This window comes from Elephas maximus, chromosome 20 (assembly GCF_024166365.1).
Source record: "Elephas maximus indicus isolate mEleMax1 chromosome 20, mEleMax1 primary haplotype, whole genome shotgun sequence".
Classification (NCBI taxonomy): domain Eukaryota; kingdom Metazoa; phylum Chordata; class Mammalia; order Proboscidea; family Elephantidae; genus Elephas; species Elephas maximus.
The window spans coordinates 49400646-49421804 of record NC_064838.1 but is presented as its reverse complement, the minus strand read 5'-3'; the positions used below and the strand labels follow the sequence as shown (position 1 = coordinate 49421804).

At 44.4% G+C, this 21159-nt stretch overlaps 1 protein-coding gene across 1 annotated transcript in view; it reads left to right on the top strand.

Annotated features, from left to right (window-relative positions):
• The window catches only part of CDCP1 (CUB domain containing protein 1), a 76560-nt gene extending 55768 nt beyond the window's left edge, over window positions 1-20792 (top strand). Inside the window, exons 5-9 of the mRNA XM_049862440.1 lie at window positions 5474-5695; window positions 10622-11002; window positions 12545-12910; window positions 15436-15523; window positions 18482-20792. Coding sequence (XP_049718397.1) covers window positions 5474-5695; window positions 10622-11002; window positions 12545-12910; window positions 15436-15523; window positions 18482-18923 — 1499 coding nt within the window. The 3' untranslated portion in view covers window positions 18924-20792. The remainder of the gene's footprint in view (window positions 1-5473; window positions 5696-10621; window positions 11003-12544; window positions 12911-15435; window positions 15524-18481) is intronic.
• Window positions 20793-21159: the final 367 nt, after the last annotated feature.

Genomic DNA, 21159 nt, shown 5'->3' with positions numbered 1-21159 from the left:
TGTCACAATTGTTGCTACTGGCAGCTAGTGAGTAGAGGCCAGGGAGGTGGCTTAACATCCCACAACTAAGACTCATCCCACCTCCTCCAGACTTTCTGGAGCCATGGAAGCTGAATGAACCCCTAAAACTATTGCCCTGTGATAATCTTTAAACCTTAAGCCAAAAATATCTCCTGAAATCCTCTTTAAACAAAATAGTTTAGCTTAACTAGTTAAAAAAAAGTCTTGCCTTGAGCATTATGCTCTTTTAAGATCTCTCTATATAAGATCAAACTGATGCAACTCAAAAGATTAGACAGGAACCTTAGGGGGCATTGAGTTTATGTTAATGAAGGAGGAACAACTCAGAAAAGGAGGGTGAGAATGATTGCACAACTCCAAGAATGTAATCAGCGTCACTAAATTGTACATATAGAAATTGTTGAATTGATGTTTTGCTGCGTATATTCTCAACAACAAAATAAAATTTAAAAAAAAAGATGACTCCCCCAGTCTAAAATCCCAGTAGTGCTGAGGTTGAGACCCCCTACTTAAAACTATTTGCATGTATAACGTTGATAACAGCAAATGAGGGAAGAATAGGGTTGGGGAATCAGCTGCAGTGTGTGACTAGGCCTTGGTAAAGGCGAGCCTGAGCTGCAGGAGCATAGGACAGGGCTCCTAACACAGCCTGGGATCAGGATGGGGACCGTTTCCTAGAGAGAACAATGAAGAAGAATTTAAAGGATGATAAAAAAAAAATGTTCTGGACATGGGGCAGGAGATTGAAAAGCTGACCATTTTCTAAATCAAATCATATTTAAGTTAGCAGCATTAGATTCTGTAGTCCGGCTCTGGGCATATGACATCTCTCTGTTTAAAGCACTGTTAGACATTATGATAAAATTCATATGGAAATAGATGGTAACAACCAAAAAAAAGAGCTAACAGACATGACAACCACAAAATCTAAGACATTTATCTGATATGCTTCTGACTTAACACGGAGCTGCCTGGCAGCCAGTTCAAAAGGAGAAACTCCATTAATCATACATTATCAGGAAGGAAGAAGCCTAGCAGACACTCTTGGGCAACTGAGCTTTCCCAGGTGAAACTGAACTTCCTTGAGGGAGCTGGGGGCCAAGGGGCCAGATACACGGCATCGTCTCCACCCTTGAACCGCAAAGGCAGTACCTTCTTGCACAGGCGCCTTCCCAGTTTGATGACTCTATAAAAGCAGAATGATCAAAGTTAAAAAGCAACTCAGTAAAAGGCGATTCCCTGGAGTTTGTAGTGGAGTCTTCTGGGAATGGCATTAGAAATGCAGTGACTCTTTTATAAAGCCACCTGGTCATCTGTTCTAAAGAGTTGGAAAAATATTCCTGTTCCACCCAACAATCTTGGCTCTGGGAATTCATCCTGAGGAAACAGATCAGAAGAAGAAAATTAAATATGCAAAAGTACCAGTTGGAGCCTTCTTTTTATGGCAACCTTGGTGGCGTAGTGGTTAAGAGCTACCTACGGCTGTTAACCAAAAGGTTGGCAGTTCAAATCCACCAGGCACTCCTTGGAAACCCTATGGGACAGTTCTAATCTGTCCTATAGGGTCGCTATGAGTCAGAATTGACTTGATGGCAATGGGTTTGGGGTTTTTTTTTTGTTTTATGGCAAAACCATGGAAACCACCTAAATGACCAACAGTCTGGCAATTTTTTTAATTACACAAGAAATACATAAACATTTTCTTGTAAAAAATTCAAATATTACATACAAGGCTAAAATCCCCCTTGGCACCCTCCCCACTTCCAGGCCTCTCTCCTGAGGTAACCACATTGTGTATTTGATATATTTCTCTCTAGAGCTCTTTCTTCCTTGTTTACATACATGAGTTTACATATGTGAGTTCTACAACTTGCTGTTTTGCCCAATAGATTTTTATATCAGTTTATTTTGATCGCCCGCTTTCTTTTTTTTAAACTGCTATGTGTTATTCTATTCGCGAGCTTATTTAGCTCTTTCGGTATTAGGTGGTTTCTAGTTTTCCACAGGAGTCTCTGAGTGGTACAAATGGCTAATGTACTGACTGCTAACCCAAGGGTTAGAGGTTTGGGTCCACCCAGAGGTGCCTCAGAAGAAAGGCCTGGCAATCTACTTCTGGAAGATCAGCCACTGAAAACCCTGCGGAGCACAGTTCTACTCTCACACCAGTCGGAATCGACTCTCCGGCAACTGTTTGGTTTAATTTTTCGCTTTCCACCATTAAAGCAATGCAGTGAAAATGCAGATGTATTTCACCGAGCCAGACTCCTGGGTTCTGGGGGCAGGGTTTTCATTTTGATAGCAATCCCCAAGTTCCTGCCACAGGATGTCCCATGCTCCCCCGGCAGTGTGAGACAGTGCCTGTTTCCCCCATACCATTTAAAAAAAAAAAAAAGTTGCCGTCGAGTCGATTCCAACTCACAGTAATGTCAGGACAGAGTAGAACCGCCCCATAGCGTTTCCAAGGAGCAGTCAGTGGACTCGAACTGCCAACCTTCTGGTGAGCAACCGAGCCCTTAACCAGTGTGCCACCAGGGCTCCATACTCTCTCCCCAGCACTTGATATTACCAGTCATTTTAATTCCCCGCTCCCTCCATCCGATTGGGGGCAATAGTAAGACCCTGTTTTAATTTGCCTTTCTCTGATTACTAGTGAGGTAAAGAACTTTTCATATTGTGGGTATTTGGACATTTGTGTTTCCTTTTGTGTGAACTGCGTGATCATTGTTTGCCTATTTATTATTGAGTTATTGTCTTGTTAATTTGTAAGAGTTCTTTACATATTTGAAATAGAAATTCACAGTTTGCTTTATAGTTACAAATATTTTCTCCCAGTGTGTCCCTTGTCTTTCAACTTTACTTATTATACCTATTGTCAGATAGTCTCATCTGTTTTTCTGGCTTTATCATTTGTGTCTACTCCACATTTATAAGAATATTCTCTTTGTTTCTATCAAGGGGACTGCTATGAGGTAGCAATCAAATTTTATTCTTTTATTAATGGGGCAGTCATTTCGCCTAGCCCAGCCTATAAAGAAGCTCATCTTTTTCTCACTGATTTGAAATACAGCGTTTATTAGAGACTAGATTGTAACATCTATGGCTCTATCCTGTGCCGTAAGTCTGTTCTTCTATCCTTGCACTAATACCACAACTATTGTTAATTACTATTTGTAGTAGGAGAACATTTAAATAAATGATGATAAAACTTACTTGGTTGAATATTATGCATTAAGATGAATAAATATTAAAAAAAGATTACTGAATATGAAAACCATATAGTAAAATAACTAAAAGTGTATAAAATAATAAAGTAATAGCTCAGCATGCAATTTTATATACAAGCTGAGTACACAGTTTTATATACACTATACTTTTAAGTGGAACCCTGGTGGCACAATGGGTAAGAGCTCGGCTGGTAACTAAAAGGTTGGCAGTTCAAATCCACCAGCCACTCCTTGAAACTCTGTAGGGCAGTTCTACTCTGTTCTATAGGATTGCTATGAGCCAGAATCGACTCAACGGCGGTAGGTTTGGTTTTTTTTTGTTTGTTTTTGATACTTTTAAGTAGGTGAAAATATGCATACATATTAACAAGGACTGTTATGGACTGAATTGTGTCTCCAAAAAGACATTTTGAAGTCCTAACCCCCGGCGCCTGTGAACATGACTTTATTTGGAAGTAGGGTCTTTGAACATGTAGTCAGTTAAAACCATTTCATGACCAGCAGGACAGCACCTGTCTACGTTTTCTGCCTCTCAGGTTTATTGGGAAGCTGCTATTCCACTGACAGCCCGTGCTGCCAGCAGGTGGGACCTGTATAACTGTTTAAACGGAAGAAACGGGTGTGTGCCGCAAAACACTGTTTTTACAGGGTATTGTGGGAGGTGGTGCTGAGTCAATATTTTTGGTAGGTAAAATATAGATTTTGATAAATGTTATTTGGTACACGTATGTCCTTCTGGACTCTGAGGGTTGTAGGATTGGTGGAATAAGGCAAGAAAAAAATGCATTTTACCTACCAAAAATTCAGACACACTCAATGATCCAGCATCCATTCCATTAATGAAAAAATATCATATAAACAAAAAACTTTTTTTGTAATTTTTTAATTCATTCATGAAAGGGTTAGCATGAGGTCAGACTGGAGTAAGACATGCCCCAATCCAATCCAAAATGAGTAATGTCCTTATAAAAAGAAGAGATGCGGAGAAGACGGCCCCACGTGAGGACGGAGGCAGAGTTTGGAGTTATGCTGCCCCAAGCCAAGAACTCCTGGGACCACCACGAGCTACAAGAGGCAGGGAAGAATTTCTCCCCCAGAGCCTTCAGAGAGAACACAGCCCTGCTGTTATCTTGATTTCAGATTTCTAGCCTCCAGAACTGAGAGAATAAATTCCTGTTGTTTTGAGCTCCCCATTTTATGGTACTTTGTTACAGCGACCTTAGGAAACTAAGACAAGAACTACAATAAATATAAAGAAATGCAAACAGCTAAATTAGGGTGGTAGACATAGCCTCCACCAGACTGAGTGCAGTACAGCTTGATGGTGCCCAGCTACCACCACCGACTTCTCTGACAGGCAGGGATCAGAATAGAGGGTCCCAGACAGAGCTGGAAGAAAATGTAGAACAAAATTCTAACTCACAAAAAAAGACCAAACTTACTGGTCTGACAGAGACTGGAGAAACCCCGAGAGTATGGCCCTCAGACACCCTTTTAGCTCAGTAATGAAGTCACTCGTGAGGTTCAGCCTTCAGCCAGAGATTAGACAGGCCCATAAAACAAAAGAAGACTGAAGGGGCACACCAGCCCAGAGGCAAGGACAAGAAGACAGGAGGGGGCAGGAAAGCTGGTAACAGGGAACCCAAGGTTCAGAAGGGGAGTGTTGACACGTGGTAGGGTTGTTAGCCAGTGTCATAAAACAATATGTATACTAGCTGTTTAATGAGAGGCTGGTTTGTTCCGTGAACGTTCATCTAAAGTACAATAAAAAAATTAAATTAAATACATAAATTAGGGGGGTAGAAATGCAGTCCACTATTTTTCCTTTTAAATTTCTTTTAAAGTTGTGGTTAAAATCAATAAACAAACAGTCGCCGTCAAGTTGATTCCGGCTCACAGTGACCACGTGTTTCAGAGTAGAACTGTGCCCTGTAGGGTACTCAGTGGCTGGTTTTTCAGAAGCAGATCACCAGGCCTTTCTTCTGAGGCACCTCTAGGTGGACCCAAACCTCCACCCTTCCAGTTAGCAGGGAGTTTGTTAACCATTTGCACCACCTAGGAACAAAGTTATGGTAATGTTCCTTGATAATACAAACATTTTCAAACATTCCCCAGGCATGATACAAGTATGCCATCTCCTGTCTCAAGGGAGGTTTTGTACTAATTTTTGCCATTTCAGGTGGTTGCTGCTGACCCATTCTTCACAGCCTGTTTTTTGTTTGTTTCAGATAAAACTTACCTGGTTGACTTAAGTAACGAGCACGCCATGTCGCTCACCATTGAGCCGAGGTCTGACAAACTGAGCCGCAGGTTTGTCCCCGGCTGCTTTGTGTGCCTGGAGTCTCGGACCTGCAGCACCAACTTGACATTGACTTCCGGCTCCAAGCACAAGATCTCCTTCCTCTGTGACAACCTGACCCGCCTGTGGATGAAGGCAGAGAAAACCATAAGTACGCCCCCTAGTGCATTTCCCCTGGGCTGCGGGAGGCTCTCCCTCCCTGCCGCATCTTCTCAGTGGGGTTCACTAGGTAGATTGTGAATAATATGATCAGAAATGTCCACCTGCTCACAGGTGGGCAAGGGAAACCAAGAGACAGAAAGAGCAAGATGAAGACGTGCCTCTTCTAGGACCAGGCAGCCCCAGTTAGAGTATGTATCCTTCGGAAGTATGGAGTTGTCCAAGCCACGCTCTTCCATGTCTGTACTTCATTTTTCCTTTGCCGTCCTTCCAGTCGCCTTGTAAACTCACTTCCTCCCCACTTCTCCCATCCCTGTGCCCCAGGGTCGTACATTTACTGCCAATTCGTATTCTGTCACATGAGACTGAGATCCTTGAGGTCAAGAGCTTGGGCTTTTTCCATTTTTATCCTTTTATCCCCCTAGCAGTGCTAGACATGTGCTAGTCACCTAATGAATGTTTGATAAATGAAGGGCAGAAAAACCAGTAATCACTGCCCTGCTGGGCCACCTACATGCACACCGTCTGACATGTGTGCTACTAGAACTGCAACAGATGCAGAAGCTGAGGCTGCAGGAGGCAAAGCAGCCTGCCCGAGGTCACCTCCTTAGGAAGTGACAGAGATGGAATGCAAGCTAATATCATTCCAGCAGGATTTGTTGCTCTAACCATTACACAGAACTGCCTCCTCACAGACTGGGGCACTGGACAACATATCTGGGTATAAAAACCTGTGCCTTGCCCACATGGCTCTCAGCATCCAAGACACAGATATACAGAAGAGAGAATTAGCAAAAAAGAAGAAAAAATGTCAACCTGTAAGTACTCCTCAGAAATGTGTCTGACAATTTAGTAGACGGTAAGAATATGCCAATAATGACAAATTGAAGAGGAATGGCATCACATTCATCGTCAATAAGAACATTTCAAGATCTACCCTGGAGTAAAACGCTGTCAGTAATAGGATAATATCCATACATCTACAAGAAAGACCAGTTAATACAACTATTATTCAAATTTTGCACCAACCACTAACGCCAAAGATAAAGAAATTGAAGGTTTTTACCACCTTCTGCAGTCTGAAATTGATCAAGCATGCAATCAAGATGCATTGATAATTATTGGTGATTAGAATTCAAAAATTGGAAACAAAGAAGAATGATCAGTAGTTGGAAAATATGGCCTTGGTGATAGAAATGACACCAGAGATCACATGATAGAATTTTGCAAGACCAATGATTTTTTTTATTGCAAATACCTTTTTTCAACAACATAAACAATGACTGTACATGTGGAGGAGCCCTCGTGGCACAGCAGTTAAGCATTTGGTTGCTAACCAAAAAGGTCGGCAGTTCAAATCCACCAGGCGCTCCTTGGAAACCCTGTGGAGCAGTTCTACTCTGTCCTATAAGGTCGCTATGAGTTGGAATCTACTTGACAGCAATGGGTTTGGTTTTTCTGGATACACGTGGACCTTACCAGATGGAATACACAGGAATCAAATCGACTACATCTGTGGAAAGAGACGATGGAGAAGCTCAATATCATCAGGCAGAATAAGGCCAGGGCCCAACTGTGGAACAGACCATCAATTGCTCATATGCAAGTTAAGTTGAAGCTGAAGAAAATTAAAACAAGTCCACAAAAACCAAAATACAACCTTGAGTATATCCCACCTGAATTTAGAGACCATCTCAAGACTAGATTTGACACACTGAACACTAATGACCAAGATCAGACAAATTGTAGGATGACATCAAGGATATTATACATGAAGAAAGCAAAAGGTCATTAAAAAGACAGGAAAGAAAGAAAAAACTAAAATGAATGTCAACATAGACTCTGAAACTTGGTCTTCAGTGTAGAGCAGCTGAAGCAAATGGAAGAAATGATAAAGTAAAAGAGCTGAACGGAAGATTTCAAAGGGCCGCTCGAGAAGATAAAGTATTATAATGAAATGTGCAAAGACCTGGTGTTAGAAAACCAAAAGAGAAGAACATGCTCAGCATTTCTCAAATTGAAAGGCATCAACTGAAAATTCAAGCCTCAAGTTGCAATATTGAAGGATTCTATGGGCAAAATAATGAACGACGCAGGAAACATCAAAACAAGATGAAAGGAATACACAGAGTCACTGTACCAAAAAGAGCCAGTCAACTTTCAACCATTTCAGTGCTAGCATTTGATCCAGAACCAATGGTATTGAAGGAAGAAGTCTAAGCTGCACTGAAGGGATTGGCGAAAAATAAGGCTCCAGGAATTGACAGATGTCTTGGATTGAATTGTGTCCCCCCCAAAATATGTGTCAACTTGGTTAGGCCACGATTCCCAGTATTGTGTGGTTGTCCTCCATTTTGTGGTTGATGTAATTGTCCTATCTGTTGTAAATCCTAATCTCTTCCTGTGGCTAATGAGGCAAGATTAGATTAAGTTAAAGAGGATTGTCACATCCATGATCCAATGTAAAGAGAGTTTTCCAGGGGTGTGGCCTGCATCACCTTTTATTTTATAACAGATAAAAGGAAAGGGAAGCAAGAAGAGAGTTGGGGACTTCATACCACTAAGAAAGCAGCATTGTGAGTAGAGCACATCCTTTGGACCTGGTGTTCCTGTGTGGAGAAGCTCCTGGTCCAGAGGGAGATTGATGAGAAGGACCTTCCTCCAGAGCTGACAGAGAGAGAAAGCCTTCCCCTGAAGCTGATGCCCTGAATTTGGACTTCTAGCCTACTAAAAAAAAATAGACCGTGAGAAAATAAATTTCTCGTTGTTAAAGCCATCCACTTGTGATATTTCTGATATAGCAGCAGTAGGTAACTAAGGCAACAGAATACCAATTGAGATGTTTCAACAAACAGATGCAATGCTGGAGGTGCCCACTCGTCTATGCCAAGAAATTTGGAAGACAGCTTCCTGGCCAGCCAACCGGAAGAGGTCCATATTTGTGCCCATTCCATAGATATATGATCCAACAGAATGTGGAAATTATCAAACAATATCATTAATACCACACGCAAGTAAAATTTTGCTGAAGATAGTTCAAAAATGGTTGCAGCAATCCATAGCCAGGGAACTGGCCAGAAATTCAAGCTGGATTCAGAAGAGGACACGGAATAAGGGATATCATTGCTAATGTCAGATGAATCTTGGCTGAAAGCAAAGAATACCAGAAAGATGTTTACCTGTATTTTATTGACTATGCAAAGGCATTCGACTGTGTGGATCATAACAAATTATGGATAACACTGGAAAGAATGGGAATTCTAGAACATTTAATTGTGCTTTTGAGGAACCTGTACATAGACCAAGAGGCAATCCTTTGCACAGAACAAGGGGATACCGCATGGTTTAAAGTCAGGAAAGTTGTGCATCACGGTTGTACCCTTTCACCATGGTTAGTCTGTATGCTGAGCAAATTATCTGAGAAGCTGGACTATATGAAGAAGAACACGGCATCAGGATTGGAGGAAGACTCGTTAACAACCTGCAATATGCAGATGACACAACCTTGCTTGCTGAAAGTGAAGAGGACTTGAAGCACTTACTGGTGAAGATCGAAGATCACAGCCTTCAGTATAGATTGCACCTCAACATAAAGAAAACAGAAATCCTCACAACTGGACCAATAAGCAACATTATGATAAACAGAAAAAATCAACATCATCAAGGGTTTTACATGGATCTACAATCAACACCCATGGAAGCAGCCGTCAAGAAGTCAAATGACATATTGCATTGGGCAAATCTGCTGCAAAAGACCTCTTTAAAGTGTTAAAAAGCAAAGAAGTTACTTTGAGGACTAAGGTGTGCCTGACCCAAACCATGGTATTTTCAGCCGCCCTTTTTTTTTTTTTTTCTTTTTATATGCATGTGAGAAAGCTGGACAATGCATAAGGAAGACCTAAGAATGAGGCCTTTGAATTATGGCATTGGCAAAGAATATTGAATATACTGAGGACTTCCAGAAGAATGAACAAATCTGTCTTGGAAGAAGTACAGCCAGAGTGCTCCTTACAAGCAAGGGTGGTGAGACTCCATCCCCTGTAACTTGGACATGTTATCAGGAGGAACCAGCCCCTGGAGAAGGACATCATTCTTGGTAAAGTAGAGGGTCAGCAAAAGAGGAAGATCCTCAACCAGATGGATTCACACAGTGGCTGCAACAATGAGCTCAAGCATAACTATTGTGAGGGTGGTGCAGTGTTTCATCCCGTTGTACACAGGGTCGCTGTGAGTCAAAACTGACTCGACGGCACCCAACAACAACAAGCAGAATATGAGAGGAGTCCCTGGGTGGTGCTAACGGTTAATGTTGCTTTTGACTGCTAATCAAAAGGTTAGAGGTTTGAGTCCACCCAGAGGTGCCTTGGAAGAAAGTCCTGACGATCTACCTCAGAAAAATCAGCCACTGAAAGCCCTACGAAGTTACTGGCGGTAGAGTAATTTGGGAAAGAATTAGCAGTGATGGTTGTACAACAGGGTGAACATAATCAGTGCCACTGAACTGTGCATGTAAACATGGTTGGATTGAAAAATATTTTATTATATGTTAAAGTATTCTGTTACAATAAAAAGAAAGAAGGGCGGGAGGAGGGAGGGGGAGAGAGGAAAGAAGGAAAAGAAAAGAAAAAGGAAGGAAGGAAAGAGAAGGGAAGAAAGATAGTCTTATGAAGCACAGTTCTACTCACATGGGGTCGTCATGAGTCGGGGTCAACTCTGCAGCAGCCGGCCTGGTTTAAATGTGAGAGAGCAGGAGGGGGGAAAGCCAGAAAAGCAGCATGGAGGAGCTAGGGGTGGAGGACAGAGCAGGAGAGGAGATCAAAGGGCGAAGCAGGGAAGCAACCAGAGGTCCAGCCCAGGTGGGGAGGGTGCTCCTCTGGCCCTCCTCTTCGCATGGCTACCATGAGCCCCTTTTTTCCAGGCTGTCCAGATCACCGGCACTGCCACAGGAAGTCCTACCCTCTCCAGGTGCCCGAGAACATCCTCCAGCTGCCCGTGCAGCTGCACCACTTCTCCTGGAAGCTGCTGGTGCCCAAGGACAGGCTCAGCCTGGCACTGGTGCCCACCCAGAAGCTGCAGCAGTCCACCAACGAGAGAGCCTGCAACACCAGCTTTAGCTACTTCGTGGCCAGTGCCGTCCCTGGCCAGGACCTTTATTTCGGCTCCTTCTGCCCTGGAGGCTCCATCAAGCAGATCCAGGTGAAGCAAAACATCTCGGTGACCTTCCGCACCTTTAAACCCGACTTCCACCAAGAGGCCTCCAGGCAGAGCCTGACCGTGTCCTTTATACCATATTTCAAAGGTAAGGAGGATTTTCACTCTCTCCCCATCTTCATACCTCCCTAGGCTTTCTCGTGTGGACATTCATTTTATTGTGGCTTTGTGATCACCTTGATTAAGAGAAGGAATGGCTAATTGGACCGGAGGTAACTAACAAGAGAACCTACTAAAGGAGTTGAAAGTGGTTGTTCTGGGGAGTGAGGAATAGAGGTGGCGAGACGGGAAGGGAGTTCCGTTTTCATATTAAACCTTCTAAAACTATCTGGCTCTTCAATAAACCAGAGGCTTTCAATCAGATGCAATCCTGACTTTCCCATTAGCCTGGTGTGGGAAATTCCAGGGGTTAGAAATAAGGAAGAGGTTATTGACAGTGGGCACGCTGGTTGTTAGGCAGCAGAACAAATAATCAGGGTCAGATCTGTTTTTGGAAGCAGGCAGAGTATAAAGGAGCAATAACCAAATATTCCAGAGTCCTGGATATTTAACATAAGAAAGGCTAATGCAGACGTTTTTATGATTCTGCTTTTACAATTCAGAATACTCTGCGGCAAGCGCCAAGGGAGGAATGTTGGGAGGGAGCTGCATCTGCCTCTGGAGCACGGAGGGTCCTGTTCTCCAGCGTGGGGAGCAAATGCCTCCTGGAAGGCTGGTGTGTGGCCTTCAGTGTTTTGAGGCAGTAAGTGAGGTCTAAACAGTTCACAGCCATGACAGATATGTGGTTTGAAAAAGTCACAGTCACCATTACAATTTACTGAAAGGTACTTTAAGATAGAGGCTATTTTAAAATTAGCCACAACCTTCATACTTTTGTTCTCCTTTGGTTCTTGGAGGCATGAGTGGGAGGGAGAAGAATTTTTAGCCTTAAGGTTAAGTTGGGTCCAGGCTGCCTGACGTCACCAAAGTTACCAGAGAAACTCCTTGTGGGGGAGTCTCTCAAGATAAAACACATCCCTATCCGAGTGGAATGCTGGGTTTTCATCTCACCTGAAGGTATGGAAGGGATTAATTGACATATTGGAGGCTTTTTCAACTTTGTGATTCTAGAATTCTTCCCAGAACCTGAAGGTTGTTGTAATCTCTGAAAAGAAATCAGTATATCTCAGTCCCACCGTGGAGCAGGGGTGTCAGATGGATGTTAACCACGTAGAGGGCATTTCTGAGTGGAAGGTCTGAGATAACCGCTGGTTTGGCAGACTGACCCATTTGGCGTTTGCTTGTTTGGTGTTTTCAAAAGACCTGAGTGCCTAATCTGACCAAGCCTGTAACTCTGCACTGACCAATGTGATAGCCACTCACCACATATTGTTATTTAAATTTAAATTAATATTACACAAAATTGAAAATATAATTCCTCAATCACACTGGGCACATTTCAAGTAGTCAGTAGATACATGTGGCGACCATACCGGACTGTGCAGGTAGAGAACATTTCCATCACCACAGAACGTTCTATTGGACAACACTGATCTAGATGGTCTAACATTGTCTCCTCCATTGCTCCGTTTTCCCTCCATTTTGATTGAGTGAAACAATGTCTATCTGGATTCCCTTCCCTTTCCTGCAGAGGATGGCATTTTTACAGTGATCCCAGACACAAAAAGCAAGGTCTACTTGAAGACCCCTAACTGGGACTGGGGCCTGCCGCCCCTCACCTCAGTGTCCTGGAACATCAGCGTGCCCAGGAACCAGGTGGCCTGCCTGACCTTCCTCAAAGAGCGGACAGGTGTGGTCTGCCAGACAGGGCGCGCATTCATGATCATCCAGGAACAGCAGAGCAATGCCGAGGAGATCTTCAATCTGGAAGACCAGGTGCTCCCCAAGCCAAGATTTCACCATCACAGCTTCTGGGTCAACATCTCCAACTGCAGCCCCATGAGTGGCAAGCAGTTGGACCTGCTCTTCTGGGTGACACTTACCCCAAGGACAACAGGTAAGGACCTTCCAGATCTTACAGAAACTTGGGAAACTTGAGGAGCCAGCTAGGGATGGGAGTCAGAAAACATGGATTTGAGTCCTGACTGTCCCTGTATCAGTCAGCTGTTGCATCAATAATCCTGCGTAACAAACCACCCCAGAACTTGTTAGATACCATCGACTCGATTTTCAACTCATAGTGACCCCATGTAACAGAGTAGAACTACTCCATGTGTTTCTTGGCTGTAATCTTTATGGGACCAGATCTCCAGGTCTTTATACCATGGAACAACTGGGTGGGTTTAAACCACCAAGGTTGCCAGCCAAGGCCTTAACTATTACGCCACCCCAGAACTTAGTGACTTAAAAACAACTACTGTATTTTTGCACAAATGACAAGCACCTTCTACAGTGGTTTGCCAACCGCGCCCTACCCAACCCCACCCCCGCCCAGGTATTTTATAAGGTTGCTATGCTAATTTTTTTTACAGCAACATATTAAAAAAAAAATTGGCACAGCTGTGCTTATGAAAACATCTGTGGGGCATTTGGCAAACAAATGTAAAAGGCACACATTATTTGCATAAAAATACAGTATTTATTATTGCTAACAGGTTAGCTGGGCAGTTCTGGTCTGAGCTGAACTTACCAGGGCTCACCTATATGCCTATGAGCAGCTGCAGGTTGGCTAGGTGACTTTGCTAATCTTGGCGGGGCACTCTCACGTGTCTGGGGCCCAGCTAAGATCAGCTGGACTTACTTGACTCTTCCACATGGTCTCTTATCCTCCATCTTGGGCTTGTTCTCACTGCAGAGGCAGAGAGACCCAAGAGAGACTGGATACACGCGAATCTCTTGATGTTTAGGTAGACACTGGCGTACTTTCAGTTCTACCACGCTGTTTTGGTCAAAGGAAGGCATGTGGCCAGCCTCAGTTCAAGGGGTGTGCAGATGGACTCCACCTCTTGAATGGAGGAGCTGCAGAGTCACATAGGAAAGCACATGATTCAGGGACTGGGGAGAATTAGGGCATTTTTTCAGTCAGTCTACCATTGGCCCTTATTACTAATCTTTCTCTGACAAAGGGGAAGTCTCTTTATAGTCTTATGATCTTAGCTTCCTCATCTGTAGTGAGTGGATGATAATAACTACCTCACAGACATATTGTGGGAATTTGGTGTTGATGATTAAAACGTGGGGAACTGGAAAATGTGACACAGATACATGGTACTGGCATTTCTTCTTTAGTCCCATTGAATCACCAAAATCCATGAAATGCCCTCAACATCAGCCCTCAGCACCAGGATGAGGAGTTGGCCTTTATCCTCAAAGTTGTGGGAGCCACTGAAGACCTTCAAGCAAGGGAAAGGCCCTCTTCCGATTTGCAAGTGTCCTAGAACAATCCCTAAGGTGGCCGTGTGTACCCTCTATTCAGAGATGGCCACAGAGCATCAAGAGGGTTGGAACCAGAAGGGATCGTAGCATTGTTTCCTCTGGCCCTTCCCATTCTGGCAGTTAAAGAGATTGAATATCTGCCCCCACAGAGTTGGCTAATAGCAAGAGAATTGGTGAGAACCAAAAGCCAGAGTGAAAAGCTCTCCTTCGCTCTCAAGTTAGCTCCTAGGCTTTCTTCTTCTCTTACGTTTATTTTGTCATGTTTCCTATTCCTGTTTTCTCTCTGTCTCACCTTTTTTTGCCTTGGTGAACGAGCAAGAAATTCTAAATTGCTGGTTGGGTAGCGCTCCCTCTCTGATGTATTTTCTTTTTCCTTTGTACCTCTTTAGGAAAAGCACAGCTCAAACGCAACAACCCTCTCCTTAACTCCTTCACTTCTGACTTTTCCCTTCCTACTTTCTCCTACACTCCTCTGCTCTTCTCTTCTCCAAGACAGGCTGTGGCAGTTGGGGAAACAGCACCCAGTACAGGCCAGGAGTAGCCTTTGGAGTAAATATGGTAGGTCTCTCCCCTCCCCAGTTTGTTTCAGTTATCTATTGCTGCATAGCAAACTACCCTGAAATTTAGTGGGTTAAGACAATAAACATTTTATTTCTTCACCATTCCTTGGGTCAGGAATTCGGCCAGGGCACGGCAGGATGGCTCTTCTCTGCTCCAGGATATCTGAGGCCTCAGCCAGATGCCTCCAACAGCTAGAGCTGGCTGGAATGGTTCAGCTGGAGCCACGTCTAGGGTCTTGGTGCTCACTTTTGACTGAATTTCCTATTTTTTTCCTCTCATGGAGTCTCTACATGGCTAGCTTGGGCTTTCTTAGAGCATGGCGGTCTCTGCAGAGTCAGATTTTTTACATGGTAACTGCCTTCCCCTCAGAGAGCTGCCAGACCTCTTTTGGCACAACTGCATTCTATTGGCCAGCCCAAACTCGAGAGGGAGGGAAGTAGACTGCTCCTTTTCTGTGAGGAGCAGTATATGCATACAGGGAGGGAAGGAATTGACAGCCATTTTTGGAGACAATCTTCTACAAATTCATCTTTGGCTTAGTCCAACAAATCTCCTCATCTCTCTCCTTTGTGTCTCTGCCCACAGACCTGACTGTTACCATCATTGCAGCAGTGGGAGGTGGAGCCTTACTACTGTTTGCCCTCGGGCTCATCATTTGCTGTGTGAAAAGGAAGTAGGTGTTATTTCTCAAACTTTCTTCAGCTGATTTGATGCCTCCTCAGATCTACACAGAGCAGATGTATCATTAATTATGACTTTGTTTTCTTGCTTTCTATTTATCCCCCAAAGATCAGCATTAAATAATGCTGCCAGATGAGAGTTATGCTTGGAGGATGAAAAAAACAAAAAAACCCATACCTAGGGAAAAACATGTTGTGACATGTTTGCCTGCAGTTGATTGTGCCCCAGCACAAGTTTCCTGTGAATCATTGACTGTTTGCTCATTAGACTGTGATCATCAGAGGAACGATCTGGGTGGGAAAATGCTCACATAGGCGCTGCTAGACTAGGCTTCTGAAACCACTCCTCTGTCACCCTGAGGAAAACGAATGCACGCTGCCCCAACTTGTTCTCCTCCAGCTCCTTAAACAAACTGTCTGTTTTATGCTTGTTTATTAAATTCCAGACAAGCACCAAAAAGCTACCCCTGGGGATGAGAGGGAGGAAGGCTCAGTTCACTGTCTCAGTCTCATCTCCAGCCACCTCAGGACAACAGCTTCTGGTTTATGAAAGGAAAATGTTGACCTTTTTAGGCATATTTTATGCATTCTACTCGAATTTGTGATTAGGGAAGGACTTGACCTTCCAAAAAGCCAAAAAAAAAAAAAAACATGTTTTATTAACTGTGGCCCGGAACAAACAACAGAAATTCCCAATCTGTGATGAGACTGTCTAGAAATGTCTCCACTGATGAAGACGGGCCAGCTCACAGCAGACCCAGGGAGAGGCCTTCCCTCTCTGAAATGGGATTGTACGTAAGTCTTGGTGAGAGGAAAGGATTTCTTTTAAACCTCATTTTATGGTTTTCCTCAGGAGACTTTCTTGTCAGGGTGCACCCAGATGGGAAAGCCTGGTTATGTTCACACAGGGCCCCAGCCTCCTCATTAGGAGAGAATCCATCTCTAGATGGCCCCCGTCCTGGCCTGATTGGGCGAGGTCACTAGCCAGCAGGTTTGCATAAGGCCCATCCCGGAGTTGTTGTGGGAGGATAAATGAGTTTTGTGGTGAGAATGAAAGGAAACAACGCCATCAAACTTGTGCCTTAAACATACGTTACCTGAGGGTCTCCTGGGTACTAAGCTCCATGCTAGGTGCTGAAGATACAACAGTGAGCAAGACATGGTTTCTTCTGTGGAACTCACAGTCTGTGGGGGGTGGAGGGGAACTGAGGCAGGCGCAGAAATAGTCGGTCTCAAGGCAGCATGAGAACAGCTATGGCAGGGACAAGCAAGGCTTTGTGGGAGCACCAGGGAGGGGTGTCCATTCCCAGGTATCAGGTAAGAGCCTTTGAAGCCCATCATCCTGGCCAAAGACTCAGTGTTAAAAGCTCCATGTACTAGATTTATTTTTATCTCAGAAAAGTACAGGGATTCTGTGTACAGTTAGTGAACCTGCCTGTGCATTATATCATCCATTACGCTAATTGAACTAATGTCCTCTGTTTGAATTTTCTCCTGCTGTTTGGCTCGCAGAGGTATTTTCCATGGCAGGCAGTGCTAATGCCTGTCCACATCCAGGTACCAAAGAACGTGAAAGACGAAACGTTAATGATGTTATTGAGGAACTCTGACACCACAGTCTGAGTTTTGTTGTCTTCTTAGCTCTTTACTCTGTTGAAGGTTACTGCTGAGGGGACTGGGTCCCTCTGCTAATGCTCTGCTCCAACTCAAGCTGAAAACTAAGCTACACTTTCCCTCCTGAGTCTTGTATATCGCAATTTGCAATCTGGATGGTCCGAGCTTTTACCGATGCAAAAGAAGGAGTAAAGCATTGTCCTCAGGGAAGTACTGAGAAAGTCCCAGAAGGTTGGTCTGGGCATGCTGAGCCTGATGTGGTTTAGAAGGGCTGGGACACCACCTGTTTCTAGTAAGAAAGAGGGCAAAAGTGTTATGAGACATCTCCACCACAGGATACCACGTGTCTGCATCAAAATCTAATTTGAGCATTAAATTAAATACAAAAAACCCATGGCTGTCGAGTCCATTCTGACTCATAGTGACCCTGTAGGACAGAGTAGAAGTATTCCATAGGGCTTCCAAGGCTGTAATCTGTATGCAAGCAGACTGCCACAACTTTCTTCCATGGAGCGGCTCGTGGGTTCGAACCGCCGACCTTTTGGTTAGTAACTGAGCATATAACCACTGAGGCATCAGTGCTCCTTAATTTGAGTGTACATAGTGTTAATAGTGTCCTTTCTAAACCACTGTCGCCCAGCTGTGAATGTGATCTCTCCATTTTCATCCTGAAAACCAGAGACAAAAGTTGGTCCCTTCTAAATGCTGGTGGTACATTGGTTAAAGTGCTCAGCTGCTAACCAAAAGGTTTGTGGTTCAAACCCACCAGTCGTTCCATGGGAGAAAGATTTGGCAGTCTGCTTCCATAAAGATTCCAAACCCATTGCCGTCAAGTCGATTCCAACTCATAGCAACCCTATAGGCAGAGTAGAGCTGCCCCATAGAGCTTCCAGGGAGCACCTGGTGGATTTGAACTGCTGACCTTTTGTTTAGCAGCTGTAGCACATAACCACTATGCTACCAGGGTTTCCCTGTAAAGATTACAGTCTTGGAAACCCTGTGGGGCAGTTCTCTGTCCTATAAAGTCGCTATGAGTTGGAATTGGCTTAGTGGCAGAGGGTTTCTAAACGTTCACTGAGGACAGTAGTTTGGGTTTCAAATGCTAAGCAGTTTGAAGGAGTTGGAGGAGACAAGGCCAGAACCCTGAAGAATCTAAGTTGTTGTTGTTAGTTGTTGTCAAGACAGCTCCAACTCATGGTGACCTTCTGTATAACAAAACATTGCCTGGTCCTGCACCATCTTCATGATCATTAATATGTTTGAGTCCATTGGGCTGTATAAATGGTGGCTATCTAAGATTGTTTCCTTTCTGACTTGTCTTTCTCCCTTTCTCCCAGCAGGAAAAAGGAGATGAATAAGGGCCCTGTCGTAGGTATCTACAATGGCAACATCAATACCCAGATGCCGAAGCAGCAAAAAAAGTTCCAGAGAGGACGAAAAGACAATGACTCCCATGTGTATGCAGTCATCGATGACACCATGGTGTATGGGCATCTGCTACAGGATTCCAACGGGTCCTTCCTCCAGGCAGAGGTGGACACCTACCGGCCCTTCCAGGGCCCCATGGGAGATTGCCCTCCCTCCCCACCCCCCATATGCTCCAGGGCCCTGACTGCAAAGTTGACCGCAGAGAAGCCCCCACCTTCCTTCTCTTCTGAGTCGGAGAATGAACCGTACACCTTCTCCCACCCCAACAATGGAAATATGAGCAGTGGGAACACAGACATTCCCTTGCTAGACACCCTGGAACCAGTGGAGCCCGCAGATCCAGGGGAATAACCTGGATGGACCCAGCCTTAAACTCTTTACTGAGATGCACAGAGCAGGGTCCTGAGACACCCTTTACTGTTCCTCACCAGAAACCCTAAAGAAGAGGAACTATCAAAAAGTAACAGCAGACGGTCTTTCTGGACACCAGCTTCTGACTTCCAAGTGAACTCACTCTGATGAGATGTTGAAAATGATGAATTCTGATCTGGATACAGTTGTCCCAGTTCATGTCCTTCTAAACTCAGGTTGAGTTGTAAAGCAGCCGTAATGAGAGGAGACAGCCATGGGTCACCTGGCCCAGGGTTGCACCAGGCCCCAGATTTGGAATGATTCACAGGGGCTTGTCCTTTTCAGTGCAGCAGTCCCAATTCTTGGGAGCCCTACTCTCATTGAGATCCCCTGGATGAAAATGACGATGTGCCTTTTATTATTATTATTTATTTGCTGGTCCTATGTATTTAAGAGTTCAAACTTACAACCAGGGTAGGACACAGACATCTCTGGAGGGGCCTAGCATACCACCTTCCCGCTTACTGCTGCTGACTCTCAAAGGGGAGGCTGCAAAGTGACCAGCCCACTAGTGTGTTTTGTTGAGTCTGTGGTCCTTTTTTTTTTTTTAATAATATTTTATTGAGTTTGTGGTGAAAGTTTACACAGCAAGTTAGGTTCCCATTTGACAATTTCCACACAAATTGTTCAGTGACATTAGTTATGTTTACCACAACGTGTCAAGACTCTTTGTGTTCAGTTTGTTCCCTTTCCAGTAGCCTAGCTTCCCTGACCCCTTATCTTCTTATCTTTGCTTTGGAGTAGTTGTTGACTCTTCGGTCTCATAGGGTGGTTTTTAAGTAGGGCACCGATCTTACAGCTAATATCCTTTATTTTGTGTGCCACTCTGCTGTTTTGCTAGAAGATGTTCTCAGGGGTTAGGCTCAGTTCTAGGTTTAAAGAGTGTCTCGAATCAATCTTCTCAGGGGGTCCTTTGTTCTCTACTGTTCCAGTTTGTGTGAGCCTACAGTCTTTTTGAGGAATTAGTTACAAACATTTAAAACTATAAAAATTTTACATAAAAATACAGATCAGAAGATCTGGCCACACTGGGGCTCACATTCTCCCCTGGCAACAATTGGCTGGAGCTGAGCAGCAGCTGCCACCTTCACATGGGGCACACTGGGTTCACCAGTTCGCCACAGTCCTCACCGCTCCCTATCACCTCCCACACCAAGGTCGAGTGTCTGTTGTTATTGACTAATGCCCTTGCAGCATTGTTTTCTTGTAATGAAATGGAAAATTGGGGGCTGTATTTATTGTTAAGCGAGAAGACAGACCACAAGGATGGTGTGCTTCAAGACTCTTCTTACATCCCTCACTTCCATCAGTTACCAGCCCAGCTCCTGTGGACATTCTACGTGTGGCCCCCGCCCTCACCTGCCGTTCTGCCATGGAATCTCTAGCTACAATTCGTGGCTTTATGTTCTGACCGTATTTCTTTTTAATGTCACTGTCACTGAGTGGCCACACTTCGTTCTTCCTAAGCTAGGTGCCTCTTGCATTTCCGGTTAGCTAGGCCTCCAATGAGGCCTGCCTTCCCAAGGATTCTGAACCCAAGAAGGGAACACACCTGGTCGGGATCCCGCACTTGGGAGGGGAGGGATTTCGCTATGGCTTGTCAGAATTCTATAGTCCAAAGTTCATTATTTCTTTGGCAAACAGCCTTTAAAAAACAAACGTGCTTCACTGTGTGAATCCACCTTGGAAACGCACCGCCATGGCTTGTTTGAGTGAGACTTGGCCTCTATGGAAAAGTTGTACAACCTCCTAAATTGCACGACCTCTTGAACTGTTTCCAGAAGGGAGGGGGGTTTATGGGTTGGTTGGTTGGTTAGTTGGTTGGTTGGTTGGTTGGTTGGTTGGTTGGTTGGTTGGTTGGTTGGTTGGTTGGTTGGTTGGTTGGTTGGTTGGTTGGTTGGGTGGTTGGGTGGTTGGGTGGTTGGGTGGTTGGGTGGTTGGGTGGTTGGTTGGTTGGTTTGGGGGCTTTTGCATGCCCTCAATTCTGCCTGTGGCACTTTGCCCATTCTTGAAAGGCTGGCTTCCTGCCTAGATACCCTTGGCCTCTTGACCTGAGGTGCTGACGAGCCCCCTCCAGGAAGGGCTGAGGTGGGCTGTGGCTTCCTTCCCTCAGCTGAATTTCTGTGTTTTGAAGTCACTCTTTTGAGCTCTAGGCCTCTATTTTCTACCTCCTCCA